At 38.3% G+C, this 13,593-nt stretch overlaps 1 protein-coding gene across 3 annotated transcripts in view; it reads left to right on the forward strand.

Annotated features, from left to right (window-relative positions):
• NAA35 (N-alpha-acetyltransferase 35, NatC auxiliary subunit) overlaps window positions 1–8,862 on the forward strand; it is a 105,584-nt gene extending 96,722 nt beyond the window's left edge. For 2 of the 3 annotated variants that reach the window (XM_053576890.1, XM_053576908.1), the window contains exons 19-23: window positions 353–420; window positions 1,821–1,961; window positions 2,740–2,862; window positions 5,998–6,078; window positions 7,289–8,862. In XM_053576890.1, coding sequence (XP_053432865.1) covers window positions 353–420; window positions 1,821–1,961; window positions 2,740–2,862; window positions 5,998–6,078; window positions 7,289–7,348 — 473 coding nt within the window. In that variant the 3' untranslated portion in view covers window positions 7,349–8,862. The remainder of the gene's footprint in view (window positions 1–352; window positions 421–1,820; window positions 1,962–2,739; window positions 2,863–5,997; window positions 6,079–7,288) is intronic. The other variant, XM_053576899.1, reaches the window with a different exon arrangement.
• The last annotated feature ends 4,731 nt before the right edge of the window (window positions 8,863–13,593 follow it).

Here is a 13,593-nt window from a genome sequence, read left to right on the forward strand (position 1 = left end):
CAAATCATTATAAAATATTCCTTTATGTTTACTTAGGATTTGAACAGTTTGGGTGGGTCATTAAATTCATGAGTTTCTTCTATAAAAAGTTAAGTTTCTGTGTGGTGAATCCAGAAAAGTTAAACTTAATTCATACTAGAATTTTTGTATTAGCTATTTTGAGAACACTATTTTAGCTCTCCAGATACACACACACACACACACACACACACATTTTTTAATTTAGCCTGTAGGAAAAGTAAGTTTTCATTTGGTAAACAAGCTGAAAGATTTTTTTTAAATTAGATTTTCTCTTATAATAATACAAGAGGGAGGGGAAAAGAATATGGACAGATTTTCTTTCTAATTACAGTTCGCCCATTGAGCCGAGAGATCACAATGAGCCAGGCATATCAGAACATGTGTGCTGGAATGTTTAAAGTAAGTTGTTGAAAATTAAGTTCTTCTAAGAAGCTTTTTTATTGCTATTAGTTTATTTGAAATGAACTCTTTAATGTGATTCTTCCAGATTCTAATTTCACATTTCTTTCCTATCTGCATGAAAATTATCATTTTTCAAGCCTAGTTGTTTTCATTAATTTGTTGAAAAAACATTTGAACCCTTGATGCGTGTCAGATGCTCTGTACTGAGTAAATTGCAAGATACCAGTTCTGATCAGATATGGTCCTTGTTTCCTGTGCTTAGTTAATGACAGCCCACTTGACACAAGGTAATAAGAGAAAGAAGAGAGTATTTCTGATTGATTGTCAGAAAGATTTCATGGGAAAGATAGGCGTGGTGGTTTTTAGGAGTATATTAGGAAGGGGATGGGCTTTGAATGGTTTAAGAAAATGCAGTCATTTTCAGGAGGTGTAGTGGGTACTGACTCTTAAGTTGTACTTAGCAATTCAAGAAATCATTTGAAATAGCTTATATTAAAATGCATAAAGTTAAGGCTGGGTGCAGTAGCTCAGCACTCTGGGAGGCCGAGGCGGGTGGATCACCTGAGCTCACAAGGTCGAGACCAGCCTGAGCTAGAGCAAGACCCTGCCTCTAACAATAGCCAGGCATTGTGACAGGTGCCTGTAATCTCAGCTACTTGGGAGGCTAAGGCAAGTACAAGTTGGATCTATCAGGTATAGAACACAAATGTCTTAATGCTGTAATTGGGTAAATGAGGTGAAGGCTATGTTGATTAGTAGGATGTAAATACTCCAATTTGTACAAATAATCAACACATTGAATCCCATAATGGCATAAATATATTCATGATCTATGTGCAAATGACTTAATAAAAAAATAATTAATTAATTGTGGAAACCAAAAAAAAAAAAAAAAGAATTGCTTGAGCCCAAGAGTCTGAGGTTGCTATGAACTGTGACACCACTCTACCAGGGGGGGCAACAAAGTGAGACTTTGTCTCAAAAAATAAATAAATAAGATAAACTGAATGAAGCAGAGCATGGACTTAACATTTTGAAAAACGGGGCTTATGTTTATGAAATTTATGTGTTTGTCTCTTCTAGAAGCTTTTATTTGAAGGTTTCAAAGTTTATATTAAAAGCATGCAACATGGAAGAATAATGTGCATGTGATATAATTTCACTGGGGAAAATAGTAATTACTGAACACTGGAACTTGAAGATTTTTTATGTCAAAGATGGCACATAAAATAACAATGAATACCAAGAAACCAATTTTTTTTTCTCTTCCTATTTCTGAGCTGTGAATTGTTTTAACTGTATATAAACAGCTATTCCTTGTTTTTTTGCTCTGTATTAATGGAGATGTTCATTTTTTCATACTGATTTCCTTTTTTCTCATTCCCCTTTTCTGTTAGACCATGGTAGCATTTGACATGGATGGCAAAGTACGCAAACCCAAGTTCGAGCTTGATAGTGAACAAGTACGATATGAGCACAGGTTCGCTCCATTCAACAGCGTGATGACCCCGCCACCGGTGCACTACCTGCAATTCAAGGTGAACCTGCTTGGTGATATCATGAAGTTTTTAGTCTTAGATCTTTGTACATAGCCATTTTGTTAATATAGTCAAATCAAACTTACTGAGATACTGAGACAGGTTATTAAAATAGCAGTTTTAAGTAATATGAAAATTATTTGGTTTTGCTGTATGGACTCATCACATTAACAGTTATTTAAATTATGAAAATAATATGAGGAAATAAATGAGGGTTGAGGGAGGGTTAATGGTGGGATCACATCTATGGTGCATAATGCAAGGGTACATGCCAGATCTATTAGTATAGAATATAAATGTCTTAACATAATAACTAAGTAAACAAGATGAGGTATATATTAACCTGTGTGATGTAAGCATTCCTAATTCTATGTGAAATCAACACATTGTACCCCATAAATGCATTAATGTATAAATGATCTATGGGTTTATGATTTAATAAAAAAAAAAAAGATGTCTCTGCCATTACTCTCCCACCTAATGGTTGCAATGTAAGGGTATGTGGCACACCTCCTGGGTGTGGGACACAACAACAGGGACTTTACCTAACAAATGCAGATATTGTAACCTAATTATTTGTACACTCATATTAATCTGAAATACTTTTAAATAAAAACCAAAAATGAAAATAAATAAATAAATGAGGGTTGAGAATCGACTGTTAGGAAAAAGGGACGTGTTGAGCGTTTCAGTATATATGAATATGTATGAATGTATAGTCAGTGTCTAATGATTAAAAAATAAACATGTTTTGAATAATATTTACCCCTTTTTGTAGGAAATGTCTGACCTCAATAAATATAGCCCTCCTCCTCAGTCTCCAGAACTGTATGTGGCAGCTAGTAAGCACTTTCAGCAGGCAAAAATGATATTGGAAAATATCCCAAATCCGGACCATGAGGTGAGACTAGATTCATAGTAATTCTAGGGGGAAGCTTGGCAGGAAACATTTCTCTTACTACTGTACCAAAGTTATTTATAAAAGTGAATCTTATGGTATTAATCAATGGACCTTGTCAAGTTTCTCTAAGTATTTAAAATAGCTTAAGAAATAAGTGATGTAACTATCTCCTTTGTGTAAACTTAGAAGTCAATGCAAAAAGAAATTAAGACTCACAATTTTGGGAGGTTTTTTTGAGACAGTTTCAGGCGTCACAGCTCACAGCAACCTCAGACTCCTGGGCTCAAGCAATTCTCTTGCCTCAGCCTCCTGAGTAGCTGGGACTATAGACGCCTACCAAAGCGCCCTGCTATTTTTAGAGGCAAGGTCTTGCTCTTGCTCAGGCTGGTCTTGAACTCATGAGCTCAGGTGATCTGCTCACCTAGGGCTCCCAGAGTGCTGGGATTATAGACGTGAGTGACCGCACCTGGCCAAGACTCACAATTATAAAGGATAGAAAATAAGATCCACACTGATCCATAGCTCAATTATTAGCATTTAAAATTTTCTATTTTGGCTCAGCTCCCATAGCACAGTGCTGACGGCACCAGCCATACAAACTGAGGCTGGCAGGTTCGAACTTGGCCTGGGCCAGCTAAACAACAATAACAACTGCAACAAAAAAATAGCCGGGTGTTGTGGCAAGCACCTGTAGTCCCAGCTACTTGTGAGGGTGAGGCAAGAGAATCACTTAAGCCAGAGTTTCAGGTTGCTGTGAGGTGTGACACCGCGTTACTCTACCAAGGGCAACATGGTAAGACTCAATTAAAAAAAATTTTTTTTCTATTTTAATCTATAGTTTACTACATTAAAATGTAACTATATATCTTAAATATGAGAAATTAGGTCATCAATTATCATAGGAATTTGACCATTTTAAGTAAAGGCTATTGCTTTTGAAGACTTTGAGGTATGAAAATAAACTCTGAATATAAAAAAAGTTTCAGGATTTTGGTATTTTGATAATTTTATGTATATTTTCATTGAAGTACACTTATTCTATACCTGTAACATGTATATATTGTTTTGGTAGTATACTTTGATTCAACTTTCATGGAGGGATGGAATAGCAGTATCTGTCAAAAATTACACGTGTTTATGCTTAGATCCAGAAGTTCTGCTTCTTGAGATTTATCTTAATAGATGCACACATGTGCACATATAGGAAATGAAGGATGTGATGAGCATATGAATATTCATTGCAGTAAGATTTCTGATAGCAATAAAAGGGAAGAAGCTGTTGTGTTCAACAGTGGGGCTGATAAATTATGATACATTCATACAGTGGAATACTGTGCAGCCTTAAAAAGGATAAGGAAGATCATTATGTATTGAAATGGAATGTTCTTCAGGGTGTTTAAAAAGCAAGGTACAAGACAGTATACATAGTATGGTGCCATTTCAATCAAAAGGGTTGAGGAAGACTATATGTGTGTTATTATCTCATATGAATACAAAATATCTCTGGAGAGATACATCAGCATAAATTCTTATTTGTGCTTCTCGGGAGGGGAGCAGAGTACCTGGAAGAAGGATAAGATTGAGACTCTTTATAGAATCATATATACTACTTAATAAAAGAAAAGGGGGTAGTGTAAAAGTTTATGGGAAGTACCTGTAGTAGATGCCATATTTTATTTAGTAGAAACATTTATTCAATGAAGATTTACTGATTTGCCTACTGTGTCCCCAGCAGAAAATAAAACAGACTGAAATCCCAGGCCTTGTGGTGGTGAGGATAGTGGCTCTGGGCTGTAGACAGTAAGTAAATTATGTAGTATATTAGAAGGTCCCAATTGTGAAGAAAAATCAAGCTGTGAATATGATAGAAAATGCTACAGAAGGTGGAGAATAGGAGGGAATTAAACATTTCTAAATAAAGTGGCCTTTAGCAAATCCTAGAAGGTGAAGAAGCATGGATAGCCAAGGATGGAGCCTTCTCAGCAGAGGGAGAAGTACTTGCAGCACTGAGGCCAAAATGTACCTGGAATTACTGAAGAACAGCCAGGGACTGGTGTAGGGAATGGTGCCGAGTGGGGTGAACACAGTGGTGAGCTGTTAAAGGGGTTTGAATGGAGGAGTGACCAGATCTGATTCACATTTTAAAGGATCACTCTGGCACTGTCAGAGAATAGACTCTAGTGGAGCCAAGGGTGAAATTAGGAAAGCCAGTCACGGAGGCCATAGCAGCAATCCAGGTAAGATGTTGACAGTGAAGTGATTGCATCCTTTATGAATTATAAAGTCATCTGGATCAGCTGATGGATTAGATGTAGGATGTGAGAATAGAAGGATTCATTTGATCAACACTGCCCATGGAGCAGGCATAGGTGGCCAAGCAGAGCAGAAGCTCAGTTCCCTGTTTTTGTACTAGATGTCCAAATGAATCTGTCACCAAGGCAGGTGGGTATGTGATCGGGAATTGAGGAGCAGGTTCTCTTCTTGAGGTAACATGTGCTTCCAGAGAAAGGTCAGTAAGAAGGCTGCAGGGGGAACTTACATCCTTCAAATTGTACTCTCTAGAAGTAGACTGATTCATTTGTTATTCAGGTGTTCAAATGAAGCCCTTTAGACAGATAACGGGGAACACTTGAAAGAAATGTACTACCTACCAGCCGTGGTTCTCATCTCTTATATGGTCTTTTAATCCTCACATATCTTCATGGGCAAGTAATCATGTCTATTTTTATAGATGAAGAAACTGAGGAACAGAGAGGTTAGACCTGGTCAGGTTTTACAGCTTAGAAGTAGCAAAGCTGGAATTTGAAAACATAACTTGAGTCCATGCTTCAGAGGCTATCCTGTGCTGCCTTATAGGCCAAGTGTTCTTTTGTTTTCATGAAAGCAAGATAGGGTGGTCCTTCAGAGTTTTTAAGAGTTAGTTGAAATGGAGTTCTGTGTTAATAAATGAAGTGTGATGTTTGTTTATAATTTTAAATTGTCTTTGTTTAATAAAATATCAATACTTCCATTATTCAGAGTTTCTGTTAGTATCTGTAGCATAATGGTCACTTAGCGCTGGGAACATTGGAAAAAAAAGAAATTTTGACTATGGATTTGATGTTTTGATAGTTTTATGTTGTTCATTTTTTTTAGGTTAATAGAATTTTAAAGGTTGCCAAACCCAACTTTGTAGTTATGAAATTATTGGCAGGAGGACACAAAAAAGAATCTAAGGTGAGTATGTTCATGGAGAAAATTAATGATCTTAAAAATACGGTAAAATTTTACATTTTTTCCATAAGATGTATAAATATTATAGAAAAGCTTAAACTATTGAACAAAAATCCTAAAAAAGTTCAGCAAAAACCAAATTAACTAGGACTTGCCTTTTAGCCTTGAGACTTAGATTTTGTTGACTTAAAATTTCTAAGTTCTGTTCTTAAGTTTCCTCCCTGCTACGTAAATTACTAAATAACTAGGGGGTTTAAAGAAAATGTGTAAAAGCAAATTTATGGGAGAAGTATGATGTATAAATGCATTAATGTACATACAATCATAATTTAATAAAGAAAAAATAAATAAAAGTCATCTGCTGGGCCAGACGAGGTGGCTGGCCTAGCACTCGGGGAGGCTGACGCAAGGTGGATTGCTTGAGCTCCAGAAGACCAGCCTGAGGAAGAGCAGGACCCATCTCTGCTATAAATAGAAAAACTAGCCAGGCGTTAGGGCAGGTGCTTGTAGTCCCAGCCACTCAGGAGGCTAAGGCAAGGGGATTGCTACATAAGAGTTTGAGGTTGCTGTGAGCTATGATGCCATTGGTACTCAACCCAGGATGACAAAATGAAACTCTGACTCAAAAAAAAAGTCATCTGCCTTTGGGAAAGTGAATGAATAATTAGTGACTTTTTAATAGCTCAGGAGATGAGAGAGTCTATCTTTTCTTTGGTAATGCTGTAGCGTCAATGTTACATCAACATTTCAGAGCAACTTATGCATTAAGAGGTCAGCTACTGAGGTGGTTTTGGTGGCATTTTCCCATTGTGTCTTACTCTTGATTCACTCCCGTTGTTTTTACCATTGTCTGCTTTCCTTCCCTGCTTTACTGATGACTCTTAATTTCATCTCTTAGTACTATTAGTGACCCTAGAACTAAAAATTTTGTTGACCCCTGATCTAACTGCTCTTTTCCTATAATTTAAGTACATTTTTCTTTAACTGTTTTCTTAAGATAGAAAACAGCTGCTCAGCATGTTTTCTAGAGAGTTTCATAAAACCAGAAAGAGGTTAATCATCTTCCTCCAGATTAGTTCACTTTTGTCATTAAGCCAATTTTTAAAAATCTCTTTTGTGCTACTTTATTTCTAAAAACACAGGAAACTGAAATAAATCTTTTGTTTACTGTCTGAGTATTTGTAGATACACTGCCTTATCTCTTTCTTTACAGGTTCCTCCTGAATTTGATTTCTCTGCTCACAAATATTTTCCTGTTGTGAAACTTGTTTGAAAGAGACTGAAAAGGTGACTGTAAAGGGAGGAGTCTATTTGCAGAGCCCACTCTCAGAGGATTCGTGCACCAGTCTGCACCTAATGGGAAATGAAACGGATTTCTTGGATAACATCCCATTATAAGGAACACTTTTTAGTTTGACAGCCTTACATGACGTGAATGAAAACTGCTGTTTTAAAGTGGTTTATTATGTTCCATTGGTGAAATTGATGTTATTGAATGCATTGATGAACGTTATATGGTTTTATTACAGATTTAATCATAAATCACTTTTTATGAATGATTGAGTGAAAATAGTGTTTGTAAAGGTTAATAAATTTCTTGACAAAAAATGCACTGTTGGAGATGAAAAACAATAAGCACTTTGTTGATATGTTAAGAACTGAAGACGCTTGCTCTTTAACATTTGGGCAGTTCAAAAACAAACTATCCAAAGTTTCAAATCATAGGATTTACTAAACACGTATATGAGATTTTGGCAGACTACATTTAAAAGAGATTTTCATGGAACCTCTAAGAGAGAGAGACTAAATTACATGAGGATTGTGACTTTGTGTGTCATGACATCATGGATTTTATATATATATATATAAAATGATTCAGATGTTTATAATACACCCTTTAACTGTTAACTTTTGGCACTTTTAAAAGATTATAGGTTATATTTGCTGGTGACATCATTCAAAGGGTAGGAAGATAGTAATGTATATAGATTAAATTTTAGGTCTAGGTTTAAATGTGGCATGCTTCTTTTTGTTTACTTCATATTCATTTTAACCCATGAAACATTTTGAAATGGGGAGTTCTGTTCAGTAAATTCTGGCTTTGAAAAAGTGAATTAAATCCACCCATACCTACAAGTGTCAGTGCCTGAGGCCCCACACTTCCTTTGCTGCTCCTTCTCTTCCTGTCTTTGCTGTGGTGTTTGCCAAAGCAGCTGTCCTCTCAGTAGGCAACACTGTTGGCAAAATGAGCTATATTGTGGCTTAAATTGGCTTTTTTTGCTTGGTCTGAGCCTAGAGTCAGTTTTTATTTGGTCTATGGTAAAAAGAGTTCTGAACATCAAATATCTTAACTCTGACACCTTTGTTAAAAAATATAATATTTGAACTTTTTTCGGGACATACTTTAAAGCAGCTAACTTAACTTGCTTCCCACAGTAGGAGAAAACTGTAGGGTACTGAAGTGGTCTAGTTCTCTTTTCCAAGTGTAGTAATGGTTGTATTATTCAAGAACAGTCATTAAGCATCCTGAAATATAGTTTATGGCTAGTAATTTCTGAATGCTTTAAACAAAACAAAAAAAGGCAATGAAATATGAGAACAAAGAAAATAAAAGAGCATCAACATTTAGCAAACAATCAGGACAGCCTGAGGCACATTTTAGAAAGCTGAGAAATTACTCTTCCTTCCCAATGGCCAAGATACTAAATGTCAATATATTTTTTTGCTTTCAGAGGCCTTCTTTAAAGCAAAAAAAAAAAAAAAAAAAAAAGAATAATTATTAATGTATTAAGGGCCCTAAAAAATGATAGGATCACTTTCTTTTTTTTTTTTTTTTGTAGAGACAGAGTTTCACTTTATTGCCCTCGGTAGAGTGCCGTGGCATCACACAGCTCACAGCAACCTCCAACTCCTGGGCTTAGGCGATTCTCTTGCCTCAGCCTCCTGAGTAGCTGGGACTACAGGCGCCCGCCACAACGCCCGGCTATTTTTTTGTTGTTGTTGCAGTTTTGGCCGGGGCTGGGTTTGAACCCGCCACCCTCAGCATATGGGGCTGGTGCCCTGCTCACTGAGCCACAGGTGCCGCCCAATAGGATCACTTTCAATTGAGAGGATGCTCTTTGGCTATGTCTGATTGGGTCAGTTAGTACACATGAAGGTTCTATAATTAAAGAACACCTTGGTTATTTTTGTGGAGTAGGTCTTCCTAGGAGCAAAGAATGTACCTATAGTGAACCCATTATCAGCTAAAAAAAAAGATTTGTTCATAAATATTATTGACAGAATTGTGTATTTTCCTTTAAGTAGCTTTATTTTTTTGTTTTAAAAAATAGGCTTCTGGGTTGGTGCCTGTGGCTCAAGCAGCTAAGGCACCAGCCACATACACCTGAGCTGGTGGGTTCAAATCCAGCCCAGGCCACCAAACAACAATGATGGCTGCAACCAAAAAATAGCCAGGCATTGAGGCAGGCGCCTGTAGTCCCAGCTACTTGGGAGGTGGAGGCAGGAGAATCGCTTGAGCCCAGGAGCTGGAGGTTGCTGTGAGCTGTGATGCCACGGCACTACCCAAGGCAACAGCTTGAGAAAAGAAAAGAAAAGAAAATAGGCTTCTAATTGGAAAAAGAGCTGCCTTTTTAGAATTTTAAAATCTACCATTCAGGGTCCAAAAAAAAACAATGGGGAAAATAAGACAGTTGCTCCCTTCCCAGAGCTTATAATCATATTATGAATGCTGGAAAACAAGTAGGTATTTAAAATTCAATGAGGAAAATGTAGTGTGCTGGGGTAGGAAAACCACCTCACACAAAACTTTATGGAAAAAATAAACTCAGTTCACCTGAGAACTAAAGGTCCAGGAGGCATTTGATAGTATAGGGGGTCCTAGACAGGAATTGCCTAGGCCTGAAAATGAGAGGGCGGTACTGTGGCTAAGGTGTACTACAGCAGGAAAAGGGATTAGAAGGATGAGATTGGGAGATAAAAAGAGACCATGTTAAAGAATTTGGACTTAAGACACTGGTGGATACTATTGCTTTTATGAAGGGAAATAACGAGATCAAATCAGATCAACTTGTCCAAGAATGGTTCAAAAGGGAGGCAGAGAAGAAAGATAAAGAAATAGTGGTCTTTATGGAGGTGGTGGCAGAGAGTGCTTTGGTACCCAGGAGACGGTTATACCATTTGTTTATACAGGCAATATAGATGACCAGTTTGGGGGATAAAGATTACTTTTGAGTCTAAAGTTTAGACGTTGAGATGTGTTTGGGACATCCTGGAGAAGCTGGCAAGAATTATGGTCTGAAGCTAAAAGGTACCATCTAGGTTGGAGAGTGAGGACTATGTGGCTGTAGAGGTGTAAATTAAAACCTTGTCTAGGGGTTGCAGTTGCTTTGGGAGCTAGTAGAGTAAGGGCCTGAGAGGTCCCAAAGAACAGTGAGATGGCCAAGTTTTAAGAGTGGGCATGGGATGGGAGGCTCTGAGGTGATGAGACACAGCAGGGAAGAGTACCTCAAAATCATGCCATACCACCATCTGGCAAGTGTCTGTTTCATGGTTTTGTTTGCACAAGACTAACTTCTCTGGCTAAGACAACATATAACCTTAAGTATTGTCATAGCACATCCAATTGGGAAAAGTTTAGGAGAGGTAGTTGCTTCCATTTTCTTTTTGGCTTCGGGACATTAGAAACATAAAAAACACCCTCCAGAAGAGGCATATCAGGAAAATAAGAATGGAGTGCTAACATACAGCTAAAAGGGCAGCAATAGAAGGACCAAAATGTGAGCCCACTGGATCTGGCAAGTAAAGGTTGCCGGTGACGATAGGGAGGCCTCTTTCTTGAAGAGATGACGCAAAAGCTGGAAAGTCTACTGGGCTTAAGAATTGATGTCCAGCTTGGCGCCTATAGCACAGTGGTTACAGCGCCAGCCACATACACCAAGGGTGGCGGGTTCGAACCCAGCCTGGGCCAGCTAAACAACGACAACTGCAATAAAAAATAGCCAGGCATTGTGGCAGGTGCTTATAGTCCCAGCTACTTGGGAGGCTGAGGCAAGAGAATCACTTGAGCCCAACAGTTTGAGGTTGCTGTTAGCTGTGATGCCATGGCACTCTACCGAGGGTGACATATTGAAACTAAACCAAAAAAAAAAAAAAAAAGAATTGATGTCCCCACATTCATCCTTGGCCTACTCTATTCTTGGAGGAACTGCTATGATCTTACAAGATCATAATGTGCAAGTGTAATCACTCTACACCTCCACCTAAAATCCAGTGTTCTGTAGTTAATAAGCTGGTCTTTATCCAGGAACACTCAGCTGGTCCACTTCTGCCTCTTCCATTTCCTTTCTGCCCTCTTCCTTTTGGCTCCTCAAGCTGTAGCCATGTTGCCTCCCTCAAGACCCCCAAGTCTCTCCTGGCCAGTTTCTCCTCTTCTAAATATCAGTTGAAATGACACATCCCAAGGGAAGAGTCCTCTCTGTTCTCCCGGTGGAATCCCTTAATCAGCACAGTTGTAATTTACATATAGTCAAACATGCTTAACAATGAGGATACTGAGAAAGGCCTAAGGACTGTGTCCTTGGGCAGTTTTCTACGATGTGTGGGCATCACAGGGTGTCCCTACACAAACTAAGATAGTATAGCCTCTATACATCTAGGCTAGATGGGATAGCCTATTGCTCTGAGGCTACAAAACCTGTATGGCGTGTAATTTTTGTTCTGAATACTATAGGAAGCTGTAAGGAAGCTGTAACACAATGGTTACGTATTTGTGTATTTAAAACAGAAATGTATGGTAAAAGTAAGTTTAAAAAGATTTTAAAATATGGTATCCCTGTGTAGGCACTTAACCATGAATAGAGCTGCGGGACTGCAAGTTGCTCTGAGTGAGTCAGTAAGGAGTGGTGAGTGAATGTGAAGGCCTAGGAAATCACTGTGCACGACTATAGATGTTATGAGCACTGTACACTTAGGCTACATAAAATATATTTCTTCAATAATAAATTAACTTTAGCTAACTAACTTATTTATAAACTTTTTAACCTTTTGACTCTTTTGTAGTAACATCTACCTTAAAAAGCACATTGGAAAGCTGTACAAAATATTTTCTTTATATCCTTGTTCTAAAATAGTACAGGTTTGGCCATTCACTGTGGCTCATGCCTATAATTCTAGCACTCTGGAAAACTGAGTTATGACAATCCCTTGAGCTCAGGAGTTTGAGACCAGCCTGAACAAGAGTGAGATGCTCTCTCTACTAAAAACAAACATTAGCTGGGCTTGTGGCAAGCGCTTGTAGTCTCTACTGCTTGGGATGCTGAGGCAGGAGGATCCCTTGAACCTAAGAGTCTAGGTTGCTGTGAGTTAAGCTGATGCCACAGCACTCTAGCCTGGTGGTCTTAGTTTTTAAAAGGTTCCAAAAGGCAAAACTCAATTTATATGATTATCTAGGACCACACCTCTGATCAGTCACAATCATTTACTTGGACTTAAATATTTTACCTAGCACCTGTCACAGTATTAGCCTTTTTTTTGGGGAGGGGGGTATAAAGTAGCTTAAGCAAGGTATAGTCTGTGCTACTCAACTCAGCATTTTAAAATCTAATTTTAAAAGTATAATTTTATTCTGAGGAGAAAAGATAAAAAGACAAGTATTTGTCTTCAAATGTTTAGGACTCTAGTTGATAAGTTCATTATCTTAAGTTTGTATATGCCTAGTTTACACAGGTGCACCAACAAGGACAGAAATATTTTAGCATGTTTTTTAAGTGTATGGGAAGTTATCTATTTTAAGTACTCTTTCAATATACACATTACCAGAATTTTATTAAACAGTTTTAAAGGGACTGTTTAGTAGTCTTTAAGAAAGTGTTGCTGTCTTAACTGAGAAATACTACATAAACATACAAATTTTTTTTTTTTTTTTTTTGTAGAGACAGAGTCTCACTGTACTGCCCTTGGGTAGAGTGCCATGGCGTCACACGGCTCACAGCAACCTCTAACTCTTGGGCTTACGCGATTCTCTTGCCTCAGCCTCCCGAGCAGCCGGGACTACAGGCGCCCGCCACAACGCCCGGCTATTTTTTTGTTGCAGTTTGACCGGGGCTGGGTTTGAACCCGCCACCCTCGGCATATGGGGCCGGCGCCCTACTCACTGAGCCACAGGCGCCGCCCCCATAAACATACAAATATTTAAATACCCAATTATGATAAGCCATTTCCCCAACTTTCTAACACTAATGAATACTTTAACAGTCTAAGCTTAGCCAGGCACAGTGGCTCACTCCTGTAATCCTAGCACTGTGGAAGGCCCAGGCTAGATCACCTGAGCTCAGGAGTTCAAGCCCAGCATGAGCAAGATTCCATCTCTACTAAAAATAGAAAAACTAGCCAGGCGTAGTGGCAGGTGCCTGTAGTCCCAGCTACTCAGGAGGGCCAAGGCAAGGGGATCACATGAGCTCAAGAGTTTGAAGTTGCTCTAAGCTATGATGCCACTGCCCCAGCACTCTACCCAAGATG

This window comes from Nycticebus coucang, chromosome 2 (genome assembly GCF_027406575.1).
Source record: "Nycticebus coucang isolate mNycCou1 chromosome 2, mNycCou1.pri, whole genome shotgun sequence".
NCBI lineage: Eukaryota > Metazoa > Chordata > Mammalia > Primates > Lorisidae > Nycticebus > Nycticebus coucang.